At 58.6% G+C, this 21,468-nt stretch overlaps 1 protein-coding gene across 1 annotated transcript; it reads left to right on the plus strand.

Moving 5' to 3' along the window:
- The first annotated feature begins 6,068 nt into the window (after window positions 1-6,068).
- GPRC5C (G protein-coupled receptor class C group 5 member C) lies at window positions 6,069-19,277 on the plus strand. The gene is made up of 5 exons (XM_075559437.1): window positions 6,069-6,267; window positions 12,340-12,591; window positions 12,973-14,054; window positions 16,565-16,659; window positions 19,095-19,277. Exons 3-5 carry the CDS (start codon window positions 13,004-13,006, stop codon window positions 19,275-19,277), a joined length of 1,329 nt encoding a protein of 442 aa, XP_075415552.1. The 5' UTR covers window positions 6,069-6,267; window positions 12,340-12,591; window positions 12,973-13,003.
- The last annotated feature ends 2,191 nt before the right edge of the window (window positions 19,278-21,468 follow it).

A 21,468-nucleotide genomic window follows, 5' to 3' on the forward strand; every position in this document is an offset into this window, starting at 1 on the left:
TGGTCTTGTTTCTGGAAGGGGTGCGTGGCTTGGAGTGGCCTGAGCCTTGCCACGAAGGCCTGAGTCCTGAATCTGCTCTGCCCCTTGGTGGGGGCAGGCCTGACCTGGGCAGCCAAGAGAATCCAGTTCTCTGTGTCCACAGGGATTTGGGCGGCGGCCAGCAAGCAGTGGATGGGAACCGGGATAAAAGGAGCAGCAGGTTTTGTGGCCGAGGTGGTGGCAGAATTCAGCATCAGGTGACATTCCAGCAGGCTCTGCCCCAGGGCCACTTCCGGGTACATTTCCAAAGGGCTCCCAATGGGTGACCAGTGGGAGGGTCCTTGATCCCACGCAGCAAGTCCGAGAAGCCAAAGAGCAAAGGCGATGTGGCCGGGCCCCGCAGTCCAGCCTGGAGAGTCGCTAGTTAACCCAGAGCCGGGGAGTAAGGAGAGGTCAAATGCAGAAGCTGTTTACTAGACCGTGGGGAGGCGCCCAGCCACCTAGCGTGGGATCCAGGCACCTCGCTCTCAGCGGGCCAAGAGTTCAACCTGGGCTCAGTAAGGGCCTGGACGTGATCCACTGGACACGAAGACGCCCACTCGCGGGCCAGGCACTAGGGGCACCAACCCCTGGGCAGGGGAGCAGGCCTCCTGCCTCACGGAGGAGGAAAAGAAACCTGCAAGATTTTTTGCACATGGCAACTGCCATCCAGACGCCTTCTGTATCAGGCCAAAGGGACGTCCCCGCCCTGGAGCATCCCCACCACTGGCAGCTGGAGAACATTCCTCCATTGCCCAGGGCAGGCTTGCCAGGTCTTCCACCCTGGGCCCTAAGTGCTGGTTCTGGGGAGCTGAACTTCCATAGCAGGCACTGTGATGCCAGTGGGCAGGGCAGGGTGCACTGTGGGAAGGCCCGTGATGGAAAGGGGGCCTGGGGGCACCTGGTTGCTAACGGGACAGTCGATAGTTTAAACCCATCAGAATCTGTCAATGCTCTGTTGTATCTTGTCGCTGTGAGTCGACATCGGGCTGGTGGCAGTAAGGTTTCCTTTGGGTTCAGCGTGAGACTAGGAAACATTCAGCAATGGTCTGCCTTCTGGGGGTGCTGCACCCCAACCTCTTCTGGGGTGCTGCATCCCAACTACTTACTATTAGTGTTTGGACCACAGTCACGGCCATGTGACCTCAGTAGAGCTGCCCCCAGTGGTTTCTTTATGTTTTTCTCAGGAAGGGGTGAGTGGATTCGAACTGCCGACCTGTTAGCAGCTCCACACGCCTCTCTACAAGCCTCGGGAGAAACCTCTGCCTCGTGCCAGGCTGAAGCTTTTTGTGTTGTGGTTCAGAGAAAGGAGGGAGGGACAGGATATCCGGGATCCAGAAACCAGTCCAGGATCCACCAAGCGCCTTGAGGAGTTCAGGTGAAGAAAGGCCTGGTGTCTTTAACAGAAAAGACAAGGCTCAGCATGATGGAAGGACCGTTCTGCCAGGAAAAGAGACGTTGATCTTGGAGCATCTATAAGGTCCGGGCTTGTGGAAGGAATGTTCTAGGCATAGCTTCAGGTGCACCTGAAGGTAAGAGGTGAGGTGGCGTTATCACCCCCATGTCGTGGTAAAGCGGGTGTGCTGGTTAAGTTTTTGTGCCAACATGACGCACGTAGGAACATGTGGGGCAGAGTTGAGCCTGTCAATCAGGGAAGCAGCTTGACTGGAGGATGACCAAGATAAATGGCTCTCTGGATGCCTGCCTCCCTCTCTCTCTGCTTCACTTTCCTGCTGTGGAGACACTCAGAGAGTTGGAGGAGACACGTGGAGACCTGAGCCAGCTCTAATATGCTTCCACCGCCACTGGACCCACAAGACCTTTCACCTGCTGGCCTGTGATCTTCCTGCACTCGGCATCATCGCTTCTGACTGCGCGAGTCTGAAGAGGGATTTATGGCCAGTATCGGACGTATGGGCGAGCTGGACTGGCCTGGGATGTTTGCTTGATATATAATTACTTCTTGATATAAAGCTCTTTCTTGCCCATATACGAGTGTCGTTGAATTTGTTTCGCTAGTCAATCCAGCCTAACACAGCAGGGCTCCGAGGGGCAACGAGGTGACTTGTATCAGGTCACACAGTTAGCTCCCTGGCCCCTGGCCTCAGAGACTTGTGGAGCCACTGAAGGCGGGGACACTGGGATGCTGGGGACTCCTTAGCCCTGAGTAGGTAGTCCGCGGCCCCTGTGAACAGTGGGTGAGCAGATCTAGTATAACATACTCCTCACATTAGTCATCCCCCTCCCCCTTCACCCTCCGGAGAAATGGGGGTTGGTAAAGGGCTGTAAACTCGGGTGGTGGTGGTGCCTGAGTGGAGCGGGTGGTTGGAGTCTTGGAAAGCAGCAGCACGCACACCCAGGCACTGCCCGTCTCTGGCCAGCCCGGGCTGGCTGACCAGGGTAGGGTCTCTTTCATGCTGGGATATCCTCATGCCCTCTGACTCTGGATTTGTGCTCAACCTTGTGGCTAATGCAGAGAGCAACAGGGGCCCTGGGGACCCAGAGTCCAGGTCGACTGCCCTGAGGGAGCTGCAGACCTTGTTCCAGAAGCAAAAGGGGTGAAGAGAGAGCAAGCCAGCGAGCAGTCTTCATCAAGCTGCCCCACATTTCCCCTGCCATCCACGTGCAGGGCTGGCCTGGCTCAGGGCATGGCAGCCTCGGACAGGGCACCCAGTTTTCCCAGACTCACCCCAACTTGGGCCAGCAGTGAGGGGGTGGTGGTGGTGGCTGGAGTTGTCTCTTTGGGGAGGTCTGCATTGGGGGGAATGTGTGTTAGTCTGAGTGGACTAGAGAAATAAATTCATAGACACTCATGTGTATAAGAAAGAGCTTTAGATAAAAGAGCAATTGTTTATTGAAAAAAACATCCCAGCCCAGGCAAGATCAAGTCCATAAGTCCGATATTAACCCATATGTTCAATACCAGTCTAAAAATTCCACTTCAGACTCATGCAACACATGCAATGACACCGAATGCAGGAAGATCACAGGCCAGTGGGTGCTAAGTCTTGTGGATCCAGTGGTGGTAGAGGAATCTAAGTGCTGACATGGGTCTTCACGTGGCACCTCCAGCTCCAGGGCTCTGGCTCCATCAGCATAGCTCCATGTATATTGTCAGCAGGAATTCGAAGCAGAGAGAGAGTGTGTGTCCCACCTCCAGGGAGGAAGACAGGAGTTCCCAGAATCTTCAGAAGGCCACGCCCACACAGAGGCCTCATTAGCTGTGGCCTGATTGACAGGCTAGGCTAGACTCCACCCCTTCACAAGTTGACAGAATACGGAGCTGCCACAGATTGCTTCCTTTCTCCCCCTGTTATACCTTAAACCCTCCATTTTTGGGGGAGGAGTGGTATATACCCTAAAGAAATCAAGAATACAACACGAACAGATATATGTATCCCTCTGTTTATTACGGTAATGTCCACAATAGCACGAAACCACCCCAAGCCCCCAACTCTAGAGGAACGGCTAGCAAGCTCTGGTTCATTCCTTCTCTGGGATATGATACATCCATTAAAAACGGTGACAGCTCCAAACACCACAAGACATGGACAACACTGGAGCCCCTTATGCTTAGCAGACTCAGTCATTCTTAACAGTGATAAATATTTAATATCGCCATTGTTATAAGGACAAATCAAGAAGAAATGTGGTTTATACACCAATAGACAAGGTTTTGAGGCTGCCAGGGACAGCAAGGGATAGTGGGGGGGGCGGGCGGGAAGGGAGGAATAAAAAATGAGTGAATGAATGAATGGGGGAACTGCTTCCTGAAGCTTGAAAGCAAACAGGCCAGAGGGACCAGGGTTCCTCTGCCCACTGCTTTCGAATGGGCTTAACAGGTTTGCTGCCCACTATCTGTCCTAGGCCCCCTCCACCCCTTCCCCAGTCCCGGGTGGGAGTTGAGCAAGACCCACCTTTGCAGTAGGACTGAGAATTTGTACTCCAAATTTCCCAGTGGGAAGCAATACTACAACACAGTCTTACCACTATTACCGGGGCCTGGATGGGATACACACCCCTAACTTCACACTGTCCCTCAATCCCTTCTGTCTCCTGGCGTGGCGGCCTTATAGAACAGGGTAAAGTGCTCTATTAAGTTTCTGGCTGATCATTGAAAATTCTGGAGTTCCAACATGCCAGCCAGCTCCTGGGGAGAAAGATGTAGCAGACAGTTTCCGGGAAGGTTTACAGGGCAAGGGGTTTTTAAGCTCTATCTGAAGCTGACCAACCTTCCCATCTTTCTTCTCCCTGCAGAGCTAGTGTCAACCACCCACCTTTAGCAGGGGAGCGCGCAACCTTTGGGGCACAGGTTCTAGAAAGCCAAGCTCCATTCTTGCCCATGAGCCCCGGTGGCATTGGGGTTACCCAGGGCTACTAACTGGAAGGTCAGTAGTTCTAAACCACCATCCTCTCTGACAAATACTCCTGGAAAAAATACTATAGTCTGGAAACCAGGGGCAGGCAGCTCTGCTCTGTCCTATAAGGTCACAAGGAGTCAGCAATGAATTTGGATTTGGACATAGGCCCGGGCCACCATTCTGAGTTCAGACTCGGGTGTTGGAGGGTGGGGAGGGGCCGGCCTGAGGCTCAGGCAACCCCGTGATTCATTGAGTTGAGGCTCCAGGTTGTCACAGATGGAGGCAAACAAACCGCCCAGGAGGTATCCCTTCCTTTCCCCTTTGTCGCCTTCCTCCCCACCTAGTTGGTCACCGACAGTCTCCCCTCCCCCCCGCGGCCGCTCGGGCCCAGCACAATACGCCCGGCCGCTGAGCCACACCGCCGAAGGCTTAGTAGCGCACGGCTGGCGATCCCCCAGGCAACTGGGCTCCATCACGAGGCCGGGCACCCCGGGGACCCGCGCCCGGCTCTCTCTCCACGTCCCGCAGGACCCGGCCAGGCCCAACAACTGCTTCTCGCTCGGTGCGCCAGGGTCCCTCCGGGGTTCCTGCGCTCGCTGGTGGGGCCTCGCGGAGCCCTGGGCCGCCCAGCTCACCCCTGGCTGGGCCCCGTGGGGCGGGGGAGGGGACGGGAGGAAGGCGGCCCGCGCGGCTCCTCTTGTTTACGGTACTGGAGCGGTCCCAGCCCGGCGTCCCTTCCCCACTTGAGCGGAGTCGGAGGGGAAGGGGGGTGCCCGCAGCTGATCCTTCGGGGTCGGGGGTGCGGGGCTTGGAACCCGGGTGGAGTCCGCTGGGCCCAGGCGGAGATCGAACTTGGGGAAAAGTTCGGCCGCGGGAGGGGGAGGGAGAGGGGGTGGCGCGCAGGTCTTGGGGGCCTCGTTCAATCCTAACTCGGGGAACCAGGCCCGGAAGGCTCCTTAGGAGCAGTCGGAACAGGGACGCGGGGAGGAGAGCGCACGGGCTGGGCCGCAATGGCAGCGATCGCGGGCAACCTGGCGCGGGGCAGTCGGACCTGAACGTGAGGGGCGCGCGCGGCGGAGTTCCCACGCGCGCTTGGGGCCTGGGGGGGCACCGCGCGTGCCAGGGGCGGGCACTCAGCTCGAGGAAAGGGGTTGCAGAAGGCGTGACAAAGAAGGTGGGGCTCGCTCCCGTCCGGAGCAGCGAACTGCAGCCGGCGTGTGCTTTCCGCGGGCGAGTCAGGGCGAAGGGGACACAGGCCAAGATCGCCCCGCCGCGTGGGCCTGTCCGCGCGCGCGCGCTGCGGGAAGGGAGCTGCTACCCGCGGGGCGTGCTGGGCTGTACCCCAAACCGCTTTCCGGAGGCAGCGGTGTCCCGAAAGTGAGTGCGCGTGAGTACGCGCGCGCCGACGCGCGGGGGCGTGGCAGTAAACACAACAACCCACCCAGCAGCTCCGCCGCAACTCCGAGCTCCCTCCCCGCCCGAAGTGCGCCTCGGCCGGCCAGGCGGTGAGTCCCCGGGGGCTGGGCGGGCGGGCTTTGTTACCCGGTCAACCCGTGGCACATACCTGGCGCGCGGCGAACGCCGATAAGCGCCCTGAAAAGAGGTGATGTCACGGTGATGCAGGCGCCGGCCCACCCTCGGCTGAGCGGGGCGATCGCGGGGGAGAGGACAGGCGCGGAGGCCGGCCAGTGGAGTGCGCGCGGCAGCTCAGCGGGCCCCGGAGAGCGGCAGGCCCGGCGCCCGAGCCCCCACCCGGGCCCCGCCAAGCCAGGGCTAGGCCTTGGCCGTGAGCCCCACGCCCAGTCCCGCCCCCCTCCTAGCACGCGCCCCGCGGGGGCTGGAGTTGGCCCCAGCCCTGCGTCGGAGCCGGCCAGGCGGCGCGTCCCAGGTAAGGGCTGCCTTCCCGCGCCTCGCTCCCTCCCCTCCGCCGCGGGGCAGGGTCGGGGCGGGCGGGCGGCCAGAGGGCGAGGGCAGAGGCCTGGGGGTGGGGTGTGTGTGTGTGAGATCGGAGTCGGGGCGCTGGGGACACCGCGCCAACTCCGCCGGGTCGCCAAAAGTTTCCAAACGGAGCGGGCTGGGGATCCAGCCGGGCGCTGAGGCTCCGAGGTAGGGGGGGGGCAGGGGGAAGGACTCTACCCTCGGGGTCACCCAGAGGTCCCCCCTCCACTTCTGCTCTCCGTGAGCGCCCCGCGGTCAGTGGCGACTTGCGGGCCGGCGTCCTCCGAGCTGTGGAATCGGAGAGCAGGCCCCCGTGGTCAGAGGAAGTGGAGGAAAGAAGTGGCCGGCGCCGCTACTCTCTCTGTTCCGGCGCCCTGGGGAAGCGGCGAGCTGTGGCGAGAGAGGAGTTGGGTGCGGGGCGAGAGGCTCCGTGCGGCAAACTTTGGAATCTCAGATGAGCAAATTGTCTGTCCCTGGCAGCCTACTCTGGATTCCCGACCCCCTCTTCCAGTGCCTTCTTGGAGCCGTTGGGGCCGGGCAGCACCCCGCCACCCTTACCTAGGCCTGCATTTTTATTCACACCCCCCCTCCCCCGGAAAAACTCAATTTGTTTCCCAAACCTCAGGATCCTGGTCCCACAGCGTAGCTTTGGTTCTCTGGAGGAGGGTTCTCCCAGGAGGGCCCAAAACGTGGTTGGTGGCGGGAGTGCGGATGGGGGAGGGGGCGCATTCCAGAGCAGTCCCTGGGACCTCATCCCACTCTTGGTCTGGAAGTCTCCCAGAGGTCACCTGGCCCCCTCCACCTTCCAGCCTGGCCACTGTGGCAGCTTCGCAGTTACCCCTCTTACTGTCCCAGAAGCCTCTGGACATGGGGCCCGGGGAAGCGCCTGGGAGTGAAGGAGGAGGCAGATGGCCTGTGACCATGCATCAGCCTTCAAGGTGCTGCGGAGGGGTGGCCAGTTGGGGGAGGGGGAGGATGCTTAGGTGCTATTTCTCTCCACCCCCGGGACACCAAATGGCCCCCACTTCCCAGGGAAACAGACCAGATGTTATGCTTTCAAACCCATGCCCACTTCCTGGATGGAGCCCCAAGGGCAGGAGTGTGGAGGGCAGGAGTGTGGAGGACAGGGGAGAAACAGGGAGGGTTGTGTTTCTCCGCCTGGCCTGTGGATGATGGGGGCTCTGGTAAAGGGGAGCCGCTGCTCAAGACAGGCTGTGCACACATGGCCCCCCCAGTGCTGCCGTTTGGTTGAGGTTTGGCTTCTCTGCCTCAGAGCCTGAGCTCACCAGGGCCTCTGTATCCACCCCACTCTTGAGGGGCCAGAAAGGGAGGAGGGGGATTCAGGAACTGATCTGGGCAGCCTCAGACCAGAGCTGGCTCAGAGAAGGGGCAGGGTGGCTAAGTTTGGGGAAAGGCCTATGTCCCAGGTGTTGAAAAATCCTTGCTGGCCCTACGGATTGGAGGGACGTGACGCCAAAGGGCCCTTCTGCCCAGAGAATAACCTAAGGCTGGGTTGGGTCATCTGTGTGTGACCGTGGGTGTCCAAGCCCCTCCTGGGCTCCACCGAGAACCCCAAGGCCAGAGAGTACGCTTTGTGAATGAAAGAGGTGGGCGAAGAAAGGATTCAGAGGAGGAGTATGTTTAAGGCAGGGTGCCAGGCACGGGTGGGAGGGGGGACTCCAGATCCCCGCCTTATTCCCCACCCTCCAAAACCTCACTGCCAACAAGTGCAGGCTCCGGGGACCCCCCCCCCCCCGAGAAGGGAGGAGGACGAGGCCCCCAGCCGAGATGTGCCCCTCTCATCCAGACCTTGCTGTTGTTGGGTGTCCAGTCAGACTCATGGCCATCCCAAGTGTTAGCGCAGCACTGCCCTGGAGGGGTTGGTTGGCTTTCTTGTGGAATCTTTCTGGAAGCAGGTAGTCAGTTTCTCAGGGTGTCAAACCACAAGCCTTTTGGTTGGCTGTTAGTGAGTGTTTAGCTAGTGTAACTAAGGGTCTTTAGCTGGCTGGTGGATATAGCTAAGCCTGCTCATTACCCCTCCTGCTGGCTTCTGAGAAGCCCTGTCCCAGGCAGGGGACAGGAGCTGGGTCCAGCTGGCGCATTCCCCTCTCCTGAGTCTTCCTCTCTCCCCATCCACAGCTCCACTTTTTCGGGGAGCCAGAGGGAGGCGACCCTTCAGAATGGGACTGGGCTGTTTTCTTCTGAGGCTGGTCACTTTCAGGCCAGTTGGAGAGCAGCGAGGCTTAGTCTTCCCCTGGGAGGTCCCACACTGATGGAGGTTGAGGGCAGAGGCTGGACTTGAAGGGTAAGGCCCAGGAGAGAAGCTGGTGAGGGGGTGGGCCTGACCGGACCTCGCAGGCTTGAGGGAGTAGAGTGAGGCTGGGAAGGTCCCTCGGCAAGTTGATTCTGACCCATGGTGTCCTGGTAGGTGCTCCCTCTACTGGGTTTTCAATGGTGGTGTTCTTTTGAAGGATGATTACCTGGACTTTGCACTTCCGGGGGTGGGGGGAAGATTTGAACAGCCAACCTCTTGTTAGTAGCGGCATAGAGGTTTATACGTTGGGCTGCTAGCCACAAGGTGAGCTCAAACCCACCAACTGCCCAAGGGAGAGAGTTGAGGTTTTTCTGTTGTGTAACGCTTGACAGAATTGAAGGCCCACAGGGGCCGTTCTGCTCTGTCCTGTGGGGAGGGTCTCTGAGCTGAGACTGGCAGTGAGAGGGGTGTGTGCGTAAGTTACACCCTCCAGGAAGCTAGCAGTGGTTCTAGGTCAAGATGGGTCCAAGAAGAGCGAGCGAATGGGAGCTGTCAGCACCAACAGGACCTGGCCTGACCGTTTATCTGTGATCAGCTTTGCATCTGCAGCTTTGGCATTCTTTCCCACTACGTCCGACGAGGTCGTTCATTTTGCGGATCGAAGCCACTCCGCCTCCAGGGCTCCCTGAGGCCCCTTATTTATTGGACACCGTGCCCTTCCTTACCTTTGGCCTCGGCGATCAGTGAATCAGGGTGGACGGGGCTCCAGCAAAGCGGTTGCCCGTGCCTGTGTCGGCCTCACCTCTTGAAGCACGGCCCTGGCTGTTCCCCCGAAGTGCTCAGACAGGGGACTTCTCCGAGGTCCCTACCATCGCCAGCCCAGCCGTTCGCCCTTCTACTCTGAAAAGACATGGTCCTCATGGGTCAGAGACTCTTCTTCAGCAGCTGTTTTTTCCCTGGTTTAGAAGCAAGGCCTCACCCCCCTGTCCCTGAAAACGCCCCCTCCCACCCCAGGTGTGTTTTTTGTGCATTCTTCTGCTGTGACGTTCCATAGTCTCGCCCGCTCTGCCCTATTGGATTTTAGATGTCCTCAGGAGCCTGGGCTGTTCCTCTTCGTGGTTAAGAAGACAACGGGGCGGTCTTGGTCTCAGGTGTAAAGATGACTTCAGGGCCATCGGCTCCAGCGTTTGCCGGTCCTTTCTTCCTAGTCTGTGTGTGCCCCTGCTGGTATCTGAGATATTGGCGGCATAGGTTCTGGAATGACAGTAGCACACAAGCCCCTCCCCCAGTATGACACACTATCAGATGGGTGGTCCCGCATACGCTGGCACCCAGAAAGGATCTCCCCTCTCCCACCCACCACAGTTCAATAGGATCCTTCCATTAGGACTTCTCTTTTCAGCACTATTGATCTCCGCTCACTGGAGGTCCCTGCCAAGAGATTATTTGAATCCCAGGGTGGAGGAGACTCACCTGCCCATGGGCAGTGCAGGGCGCCTCGCTGGTGGGTGCAGTGGCATGAGTGAATGCATCATGCCGTCACGGTAGGTGGTGTTTGAGGAAAGCCAGTTGGTGGCTAGAAGCGGAGGCGGCTCAAGGTGCCATTGTCTATGGCTGCCAGCTGCTGGAGGCGGGAGGGGGCGGTTTTCCGAGGCAGATCCTCGCACCAGGCTTTTAGTCGGAGGCACCGCTGGATGAACCTCCTCATTTTTATCTAGTGATCTAACTGTGCCCCCTGGCTCTGTTGGGAAGGCCAAATACCTGAAATATTTTCAAGGAGTATCTGGAATCTATAAAAGGGCTTTGCGGATTGATAAACGCCCCTGGTGGCCTAGTGATTAAGTGTTTGTTTGCTAAACAGAAAGACCAGTCTGCTTGCAGCTACCCAGAGGCTTAGGGATCTGTTCCCATAAAGATTCCAGCCAACTTAGAGGAATTGTAGTGGGTTACACTTTGCACTGCAAACCACAAGGTTAGCGGTTCGAAACCACTCCTTGCTCCACGGGAGAAAGATGAGACTTTCTAATCCCATAAAGTCTCAGAACGCCCCTGGGGCAGGTTTAGCGTGTCCTAAAGAGTCTCTATGAGGAGAATCGAGAATTTTGTGTTTGTTTTTTAAAGAGTCGTGTGTTTGGAATCCAAAGGAACCGAGGTGGCGAAACAAGTTACTTGTCAGGCTGCCAACTGCAAGGCCGGTGGTTCGAACAGACCACCAGGGAGAGGAACGAAGCTGCCTGCTCCGTAAAGACTAGCGGCCTGGGAAACAAACCCAAGGGGCAGCTCCGCTCTGTCCCTGTGAGTCAGAATCCACTCAAGGCCGGCGGGGGGGCAGTTGGTGTTTGGCGTGGGGTCGTACGGGCAGCGTAGCCAGACAGATTACGTTGGCACCTTTGGAGGGTGAGCCGTGTCCCCAGTGCCACTGAGTCGGACGTGTAGAAACAGTTGAATTGGCGTACATTTTGCGGTGTACAACAAAATGATACATCACCTTAAGAAGCAAGATGACAGCCAGGAAAACCCTGGGGAGGCAGTTCTGTTCCTTAGTTCAACGGTGGCCCAACAGCACCTAGCCACACGGTCTCAGGCACGTTGGTTGCCCCTTCATGAATTTTATTTCCTTTCGGTAGAAACTTTCAGTAGCAGCGGTGGTGCTGTAGGTGAGGGGGAGATCAGGAGTCCAGGCCCACTAGCCGCTTGCTCCTCGGCACCAAGATGCTGCTGTCGGCTCCCATGAGACTTGTAGTCTCAGAACTCTGTATCGGGTCGCCATCGGATTCGCCTACGTGTCATTTACGGACAGAGATGGGCCGTTTTTTGTGCTCCGTTACCTGGGTGACCACCTTTCTGAGCGTTCCTGAGGGGAAGAAGTCGAGTGGCAAAGCCCCATGTCATACCCCTCTGCCATGTTTGACCTGCTTCTTGAGACCTCGTTATTGTTTTTATTATTTTTTATTTTTTCTCTCTTTTTTTAGTGAGTGGTTAGGGAGTTAGTGGGAGGGTGAGTGAGTGAGTTAGTGAGTGAGTGAGAGAGTGAGTTAGTGAGAGAGTGAGAAAGTGAGTGAGTGAGTGGAGAGTGAGAGAGTTAGGGAGTTAGTGGGAGGGTGAGTGGAGTGAGTGAGTTTGGGAGAGTGAATGAGTGAGAGAGTGAGTGAGTGAGAGAGTCTGTTTTTATTTTTTAATTATTTTTTTTAATAACGGTTTCCTCCAAGTAATTATAAAGCCCTTGGTTGGAAAACTCATTGATTTGGTTTTCAATTTCCCGTCTCTTGCATTATGTAGCTCTTTACCTCCACCTCTGAGCTGCCTGGTATGGAGGGGGTGGTCTGTCTTTCTTCCTGTGCTGAGGAGAGCATTTGTCTGGGGGAGGGCATCCCTGCGTGGGGGTGGGGTGGGGTGGGGGTGGTCGTGGTCATATGGGACTGAGCAGGAGTTACCCTCCTGGTGTAAATGCAGGGTCGGTCTTCTGTCTTCTGGCTACAGTGCATTAAGGGCTGCTGAAGAAGATGAATTCCTTGGGGGTCTTGCTTTTAAAATGCCGATGCCTCCTAGGAGAATATCTGCATTATATCCTCGAAGCTTGGGGGGCGGGGGAGGGCGCATCCTTTACTTTGTCCTTGAGGCCAGCTGCCCTGCCTGACAAAGGATCTTGGGTTTTGAAGAGGAGTGTGGGCACAGGAAGTGGGGAAATGGAGGGGTGGGAGGTGGGATTCATATGGAAATGGTACAATCGAACATTGGAACATTCCAACCAAGCCTTTGTTTCCCCAGGCCACAGGTCACCCCTGCTACCACCGGAACCACACCAAATCCGTGGCCTTCCAGTCGATGACAAGCCAGAGCGGCCCTGCAGGACAGAGCAGAGCTGCTTCCTAGCGTCCCCAAGGCTGTCGGACCTTACGGAAGCAGACAGGCCTCCTCTTTTTCCCAAGGAGGAGCCAGCGGGTTTGAACCACCAACCTTGGGGTTTGCAGCTGAGTGCTTAAGCAGGGCACCACCAGGACTCCTCCAACCCGGCCACAGGTGCTTGCTAAAGACTTGTTGGGTGCATGATCCCAGGGAGGGATGGCTAGTTGAGTGGGCATGGACTTGGGCCGAGCAGGGTCAGAGATTGAAGGCATAGCACCTGGATCTTTCGGACTCTGGGAGGCCCACGACAGAGAGGAAGGGCTAGACTAGGGGGTGGTGGCCTGCTTGATTTTTGAGGACAGGTGCTCAGGGATTGGCCCGGGACTGGAGGGAGGGGGAGGGGAAGAAGAGGGCATTGAACACTCTGTGCTGTCAGTATGGCGCCCAACCAGTCTCCTCCCCAGCCAGGGCAGGGCGGGGGAAGCTGCAGCCTTGGGTTGGTAGAGTCTGGTCCGGAGGACCGATCGCTATGTCTCCTGCTGCCCTTTCTTTAAGGACCCAGCGGGAGCCTGGTCCGTGAGCCAGGATGGCCGTCCACACAGCCCTGCTGATGTTCGTGGGACTGCCCTGCTTCCTCTCGGCAGCCCAGGCCCAGCTCCAGGTCCCTCCCGGCTGTGGCCCTGACCTCAACCCCCTCTACTACAACCTGTGTGACCGCTCCGAGGCCTGGGGCATCATCCTGGAGGCCGTGGCCGGGGCAGGCGTGGTCACCACGTTTGTGCTCACCATCATCCTGGTGGCCAGCCTTCCCTTCGTGCAGGACACCAAGAAGCGGAGCCTCCTGGGAACCCAGGTGTTCTTCCTGCTGGGCACGCTGGGCCTCTTCTGCCTTGTGTTCGCCTGCGTGGTGAAGCCCGACTTCTCCACCTGTGCCTCCCGGCGTTTCCTCTTCGGGGTCTTGTTTGCCATCTGTTTCTCCTGCCTGCTGGCCCACGTCGTCGCCCTCAACTCCCTGTCCCGGAAGAACCACGGGCCCCAGGGCTGGGTGATCTTCACAGTGGCGTTGCTGCTGACCCTGGTGGAGGTGATCATCAACACCGAGTGGCTGATCATCACCCTGGTGCGGGGCCCGGCCAACGACGGCAGCTCTCTGGGCAACGGCAGTGCGGGCTGGGTGGCGGGCTCGGCCTGCGCCATCGCCAACATGGACTTTGTCATGGCCCTCATCTACGTCATGCTGCTGCTGCTGGGGGCCTTCCTGGGGGCCTGGCCCGCCCTGTGTGGCCGCTTCAAGCGCTGGCGGAAGCACGGGGTCTTCGTGTTGCTCACCACGGCCATCTCCATCGCCATCTGGGTGGTGTGGATCGTCATGTACACCTACGGCAACCGGCAGCACAACAGGCCCACTTGGGACGACCCCACGCTGGCCATCGCCCTGGCCGCCAATGCCTGGACCTTCCTCCTCTTTTATGTCATCCCCGAGATCTCCCAGCTGACCAAGGCCAGCCCAGAGCAGAGCTACCAAGGGGACATGTACCCCACCCGGGGCGTGGGCTACGAGACCATCCTGAAAGAGCAGACGGGCCAGAGCATGTTTGTGGAGAACAAAGCGTTTTCCATGGATGAGCCAGCCTCAGGTAGGCTGCGGGGGACTCTGCCTCTACCCCCATGTCCTTGTCTGCAGGCCAGGGAGCTGGGGTTTGGAGCCAAATGCAAGATTTTCGAGAACAGTCATCTGGGTGGTATGGCTTGTCATGCCGCAAGGTTTTCTGTCTTAAGGTCCCTATATTCTAGAGATTGTGTTTCCGGATTCTTGTAGACCCTGAGTATGTTTGTATTGTACACATTCAGACATTATAGATACAGCACAATTTCCCACACGTGAGCACACACATGCATGGTGTCTCTCTCTCTCCTTATCCAAGTGATCGCAGTTGAGCCCCAGAACTAATAGCTCTTGACTGCGGTTTCCCCTTGTTTGTGTCCCTGGTGGCATGTTGAGCTACTAACCGCAAAGTCAGCAGTTCAAACCCACCAGCCGCTCCTCAAGAGAAAGAAGAGGCTTTCTACTCCGGGGAAGGTTTACAGCCGCAGAAACCCACGGGCAGGAGTTGGGAGTTCTACTCTGTTCCATAGTGTTGCTCTGAGTCAGGATCCACTGGACAGCTGTGAGTGTAGTGAGCAGTCTTTTCAGAACTTTTTTTTGCTTTACATACACATCTGTAGTTATCCTCGTTTGCTTTGAAAACGAGCTTTGGCCATTAAAACACAAGCGCTCACGTTGTGGCTTGTGGATTTCAGCAGCACCCGCTTCTGGCTGGTCCCAAAGCTCCCCACCTCATGGGACAGGGCTGCCCTGGAGAGCCCAGTGGCCAGCCAGCTGCAGGGTTTTGGTAACCTGAGCTGGAAGGGAAGCTGCCCAGCCCGCACCAGCTCCAGGCTCCACCCCCCACTCGGCGGGGGGGGGGGGGGCAGCAGGAGACACTGGCCATTTTCTCTGGCTCCTGAATCCGCTGACTCTCACCACTGCCCTGATGGTGTAGTAGGGTGACATGTTGGGCCCGTAACCACCGAGTCAGCCTTTGGAGCCGCCAGCCGCTCTGCGGGAGAAAGAAGAGGCTTTCTTCTCCGGTAAAGAGAGGCAGTCTCATAATCCCACAGGGACAGCTCTGCTCTGCCCTAGAGCATCGCTGGAAGTCGGGGTCCACTTGATGGCCGTGAGTATTTGCTGAGCAACGACTACATCCCCCATTCTGTACCTGGCCTCTTCCTGAGGCTGTCACTTGACTGGCCCCTGGTGGCCACGGTGGCGAAGCCCAGAGCCCTGGCCTGTTTCCCAGATGGTTGATCAAGATATCTGGGGGCTTAACACTCTTAACTGCTAGGAAGGGGGTGTTGGGAGCGAGGGTGGGTCGTTCCACAATCAGAACTTCCTGCCTTCACGCGCGGTGAAGTTCTAGAATCATGGCAGTCAGGGAAGGGGGAGCCCTGTTCTCTCAGGCTCTGGGTCTTTAGCCACTTGCGCTGAGTGCCAGCCCCCACTGCTGCTTCTGTTTGGGGGGGAAGGACCCAGGGAGGCAGCAGAAGCCAGCAGGAGGGGGCGGGGAGAGCTGCAGCTCCCCCACCCCCGTCCCCACTGCCTGTTTATCAAAGGCAAACAGTCTTCAGTCTTTGTGTTCCCAATGCAAACACTTCTGGGGCCCTGAGTTAGTTTGTTGTTTTTTTCTCTCTCTAAATGGAAAAATCAATAGTGAGCTGGGCGCCCAGCACTTCAGCACTTAAGCCTGGTGTACGTTGTGGTCTCCCAGCACTGCCGGGCCCCCGGGGCTGGCCCAGACGCCTGGCAGTGCCCAGCAGAAAACCAGCCCCTGCAGGGACAGGGCATTGTTCTAGGGGCTGGAGATTGTCCTGGAGATCTGCTAGAGGACCCCCAGACAGATGAGCATCCGGTGCTTTGGGGAGAGGTTCTTTTTAAATCATTTTATTGGGGGTTCTTACAGCTCTTATCACAGTCCATCCATCCATCCATCCATCCATCCATCCATCCATCCATCCATCCATCCATTGTGTCAAGCACATTTGTACCTATGTTGGCCATCATCATTTTCAAAACATTTTCTTTCTACTTGAGCCCTTGGTATCAGTTTGGGGAGAAGTTCCTTGAGGGGACCCCATACCCAGCTCTGCTCCAGGAAGGTGGGCAGGCCCAAGACACCCCCTCCCCCAGCTGTGTATATATCCCATCACTCAGCAGCTGGAGGGCCATCTTGGAAGGCAGCTGACCTCTGGCCCTAGAGGGCAGATTCAGATAGGGAAATTGTTGAGTGGAGCCTTTCTGGGCTGTGGGGTTTGGGGGTGCTGCCCTGTAGGGCAGCCTGAGGGAGGTGGGGGGCAGCAGGCCAGGCTATGCTCTCTCTTTGTTTTCTGCTTTGCCAAGGCAAGGAGGCTCACTTGCCCGTAACCTGGTCCTGTAGCCAGCCGCCCTGGCCACCCCTGGTGTGACTCCCTCCCTGGGTTAGCTGTCCCTCCAGGGCTAGCCTGACCACTCACCCCTGCACCCCAAGTCCCCTGCTGCTTGGGCTGTGGGACGTGGAGGTGGCCTTGGAGGGCCCAGGCATCCTGAAACCACTCCTGTGCTTGCTTCCAGCCAAGAGGCCGGTGTCACCGTACAGTGGATACAACGGGCAGCTGCTGACCAGCCTGTACCAGCCCACTGAGATGGCCCTGATGCACAAAGGCCCGGTGAGTGATCCTCAGAGCCTGGGGCCCTGCTGAGATCAGTGAGGGCAAGGGCTGGTGTGGGCCTGGGGGCGGAGGTGGTGGGGAGAAGGCAGGACTTGTCCACTGGGTGCATAGACCCCAGGGGGGCCTGGGACCTTTCCCTCAGCATTGGTGAATCCACCCCTCTAGCTCTTTTGTGGTGGAATCCACGCCAAGTCTTGGAGCCTCCCAGCAGCTGGGCTGGTACAGAGAAGGGGAGCCCTAGGGGACTGGGCAGCCTGTCCAGGTGTCATTCTTGATGCCCCCAGAATGGACAGGGCAGAACTGGGGTGGTCCTGAAGCCTCAGGCTTAGTTGTCTCAGGAAGGACCTCTGACCCTACAGCTGCCAGCTGCCCTAACCTTTTACCTGCCCTGAATTCTGGAAACCAGATGTTCCTTCATCCAGGGAGGCGGGTGGGAACCGGAAGCCCATGGGCCCGGTTCACTCCATATATGCTCCTGCCCCGGGGCTGGCACTCGTGCTAGCTGCAGGGAGAGGTCAGCGACCCGCCTTGGCAGGGCGCTGGGAACAGGAAGGAGGGAGGTCAGCAGGGTGGCTTTCTCACCCCCCCTCCATGAGCCCCAGGGGTGGGGAAGAAGGGGGGGTCAGGATGAGCAAGGGAATCTGAAACTTCCATTCCTAACACTGCAGCTGCCCCGGCCTGCGCCTGCTGCCAGGTGGGGGTGCTCGCCTTGGCCAGAAGCTGTGCCGCCTGGGGTGGGAGATAGCTTAATAAGCACAGTCTGGGGCAGCCAGGGCACCCTCACCTGGGTGGAGTCCTGTTTCGGGGGATATGTTCTGAACTGACAGCCGTTTCTTGGAGCCCTGTGTGCCCAGACCTCCCAATCCGGCATCAGGACCACCTGGGAACTTGTTCAAAGTGCACAGTGTCCAGCCTCCCAACTCTCCACCCCAGATCCACTGAATGGGAAACCCTGCTACCAGGCGGGCCTCTAGCACCCCTCTGTGCAGGCCTTTGGACTTCAGGGTTCACAATTGGTCCCTGTGAGCCAGGGCCACCTTTGAACTAGAGCCCCAGAGGACTGTCTGGAGAGCTGGGGGTGGGGTGTCTATATGCGATCTTGTTGAAAGGGAGGCCCTGGTCCAGTCTGTCTGGGGCTGGAGGGTGTTGGGCTGGGGTGAACTGGTTCAAAGCCCGCCTTTCGGGACAGCAGCGAGTCCCAAAGTGGGCGATTCCTACATCTACTGTGGCCGAGGGGCTAGAGAACAGACGTTTATACTTGTCAGGGGCAGGGGTGCTTTGGGAAAGGGGGCGGTAGGCCAAATAAGTCAGGGAACCCCCAGGATCTAGATTGGGTGGGAATGTCCAGCCACCCCACCTCCCCGTCCCCCGCCCCCCCGGGCCTTATCAGGGCTGAGAAATCCTCAATCCCGGCTAACACTCCACGCCACACCAAAGACAGAGAGGCCGTGTCAGCCGTCACGTCACAAACCCAAACTCACTGCCACCCAGTCGATGCCGGCTCACAGCAGCCTCTCCCCCATGGGGTTCCAGGACGGTAACTGTTGATGGTTATAGAAATCCCAGTCTTTCTCCCGAGGAGCTGCTGGTGGTCTCGAACTGCTGACCATGGGGATCGCAGCCCCAAGTGTAACCACTACATAGGGCCGAGCTGATTAGACGTACGGCAATGGGGGACCAAGAGGGATGCTATCAATGTACAGATGGCCCATGGCAGAGAAAAAGGTCCCCAGCCCTGATCTAGCTGGTCCTTGAGCTTCGAGGGGTTGGCGGGAGGGGTCGACCCCAGGTGCAGGGATCCCCACCTGGGTCTGATTAGACCCAAGGCTGCTGGGGGCCCTAGTGTCCAGAGCTTTCCCCTAGAGGGATGGGCAGGAATTCACCTTCCCTCCAGGATGGGCTGGGACATGGACCAAAGCACCCTCCTCACTCCCCTCCCCCACCCAGCATCAGGACTGGCTTATAGCCAGAGAACTTGGGATCAAGTGCACACTGGACTGGCCCATCCAGACCCCAGAGAGGAACTGTGGGCCCGCCCAGAGACTAATGGAGGGAGGAGTCTCCTGGGCCGGGAAAGCCAGTCACGGGGATTCTGGGTGATCACCAGGCCTGATGGCAGTGAGTTTCCCCAAGGACGGGAGAGCAAAGGGCGGGGGTGGGAGGGCGTGAGAAAAGGATACCCTCCCAGGCCGCCAGAGGTGCCAGGGTCCTCAGGCTGTGACCAAGCGCAGCCCTCTCTAAAAGACTTGGAGGTGGGGAGGGGAATAGAGAGCAGCCCTCTGCGTCCAGAGACCCCCGTCATCCAGCCCAGCCGGCCAGTTGGGGCTGACCCAGAGGGGACAGGTGGGGGGAGCTGGCAAGTCCCAGCCTGCAGGAAGCAGTGCTGTGTTCCCAGCCCCCCTGACTGTGAGGCCGCCTGTTCTCCCTTCTAGTCTGAGGGCACCTACGACGTCATCCTCCCGAGGGCCACCGCCAACAGCCAGGTGGTGGGCAGTGCCAACTCGACTCTTCGGGCTGAAGACGTGTACGCCGCACAGAGCCACCAGGCGGCGCCCCCACCCAAAGACAGCAAGACATCGCAGGTGTTCAGAAACCCCTACTTGGTGTGGGACTGAGTGGGGGTGGAGGGGGGCAGGTGTGCGTGGGGGCGGAGAAGAGGGGGAAGACTTGGGGACCGGGCCCTGGATTCCTTGTCTTTTGGCCCCACCAGCCCCCTGCTGACTCAGAGACGGTCACTGTGCAAGTGGGTGTCCTGGGTGCCCCCCACCCACTCCTCAGTGTTTGTGGAGCCGGGAGGCCTGGCTTTATGCCACGGCCACACCGGCCGCCCACGTTCCAACCAAACAGTGTTCTCGATGGGGTGGCCAGCCGGGGCCCACACGTCTCTGGACGGTTCAGAGAGACTCCTGCAACCTGGAGAGATGTCACAGGCACCCTGTCCTGGGTCTCGCTCCTCTGTGAGGATCAAGGAGGCCTAATAAACGCGCTTCTGTTTGATTTCACCCTTCTCTGGGAATGTCATTTCTGGCCTGGGCTCTGGGTTCCCGGTGACTCTCCACCTCTGCTCTCGGGGGAAATCCCCGCCCCTGCCCTGCCCCCTGGTGCTGGCACCTCCCCGCCAGAGAAGCCTGGAGCCCACCGATTTGTCACCGGTGGTCAGGCAGGGCCTGTGGGTCCAGTGCCTGGGCGAGGGGTTGAGGAAATCAGTACTGCCTAATTTCAGCTCCTCTGGCGGGGAAAGATGGTTGGGGGGTCTGCTTTCTTTCTGCTCTGCGCTGTCCAATCATGGTGTGCAGTCTGGGGGACAATGGGGGGCATGGCTTAGAAATCAGCACCACCTGACAAAGGTGAGCAGGGGAGCCAGTCGGGCCTCGATGGGTTTCACTCGCAGGCAGTACTAAAGACTGGGTACTTTCAGTGAAGCAGGAGCCGCCGGTCAAACACTTGCTGCTAACCCCAAAGTCAGCAGTTCAAGCCCACCTTCTGCTCCTTGAGAGAAAGAAGAGGCCGTCCATTCTGGCCGCCTATTCTGGGTGGGAGAGGACCTGGCTGTGGTGGGTGTGTCGCTGTAATGCAAATCCATGCAGTCCCTCGGAAGAAGGACCTGGCGATCTACTTCTGAAAGGGCTGACCTGAGCACCCAGCGAGACACAGTGGACAAAGCAAAGAGCCCGGATGGCGCAGCAGTTGAAGCACCTGGCCCCAGATGGCCGGCATTTAAGACATGCCTGCTGCTTCACTGAGGGGTCCGGGGCCGGCCAGGCACGGAGCCCGGCTGGGCAGTTCCAGTCTGTCCTGTGGGGGTGCTGTGTGTCGGCTCCGCCCCAGGGCCATGAGTTTGCAGACAGTATTTCTGCAGAAGCTTGGCGTTAGACGTTGGGACTGCTTCTGAGAGGGACCCAGGGCGGGCCCGTCCCCTCCTCTTTCCTGGAGTCGAAATCCCAGAAGTACCGTTTCAGGATGAGAAGGAGCCAGGGTGGGGGTGAGGGTGGGGCGTCAGCTCTGCAGGTACCTCTGCCTCTTAAGAGGCCGCTTCATTGTGGGAATGGCCAAACCAGGACTGAACCGGTTTTCTCAAGACTAGTCGGCTTCCTACTCAGCCCCCTCTGGAGGGGCCAAGGGTCTGGGCTGGAGCCACACTGACCCGGGAGTCACTTGGAGGGGCCAGCAGTGTCCTGAGCTCTGGACACTGGCTCCAGGCTCTGTGGAGGGGGTGGCTGAGCCTGTCCAGGAGTTTGTCCCTCTAGAGCTTGGGAATGCTGCTCCCTAACTGGTCAGGAGCTGTTTTCTGACTCAGTTTGCAAAGTGAAGGGAGGGTGGAGGTTTCTGTGGAAAGAGAATAAGCCAGCTCCCATACCTCTCATCCCATGTCCTATTGCCCTGGCCCCCCTGGAGACTGAAAGCCCCCTGAAAGCCTTAGCCCATGGGCCCCCTTTGACTCTTGTTCTTTCTGGTTACTCTAGGATCAGTCCCCGCAAAGTATAACGAGATGGTAGCTGTCCTCCCCGAACTACACGCCGCCTGACACGCCCTCCTCCCTCCGGGCCCAGGCTGGCCAGGGCCCAGCGCCTTGTCACTGAAGTTGGGAGGGACCGAGACCACCGGTCTGAAGCAGTGGACAGGGTGGGGGCCTGAGAAGGGCCCAGCCCCATCTCTCTGGGGGTCCACGTGACTGAGGCTGCAGGAGGGAGCTGGCCAGGGAGACCCCCAGCCTGCGGCCCCATCCCCACTTGGCACCCTAGAATCCTGGCCACTCCTGCTAGCCGCTCCGTGGCGACAGGAGCGTCCCCAGGTTTGGTGCTCCTG

Source organism: Tenrec ecaudatus, chromosome 10 (assembly GCF_050624435.1).
Source record: "Tenrec ecaudatus isolate mTenEca1 chromosome 10, mTenEca1.hap1, whole genome shotgun sequence".
NCBI lineage: Eukaryota > Metazoa > Chordata > Mammalia > Afrosoricida > Tenrecidae > Tenrec > Tenrec ecaudatus.

Excerpts from the sequence above, each read along its gene's own strand:
- GPRC5C (XM_075559437.1), top strand. The coding sequence starts at position 13,004 with ATGGCCGTCCACACAGCCCTGCTGATGTTCGTGGGACTGCCCTGCTTC. Across the intron at positions 14,055-16,564 it reads CATGGATGAGCCAGCCTCAG|CCAAGAGGCCGGTGTCACCG; the intron begins GTAGGCTGCGGG and ends GCTTGCTTCCAG. Across the intron at positions 16,660-19,094 it reads CCCTGATGCACAAAGGCCCG|TCTGAGGGCACCTACGACGT; the intron begins GTGAGTGATCCT and ends TCTCCCTTCTAG.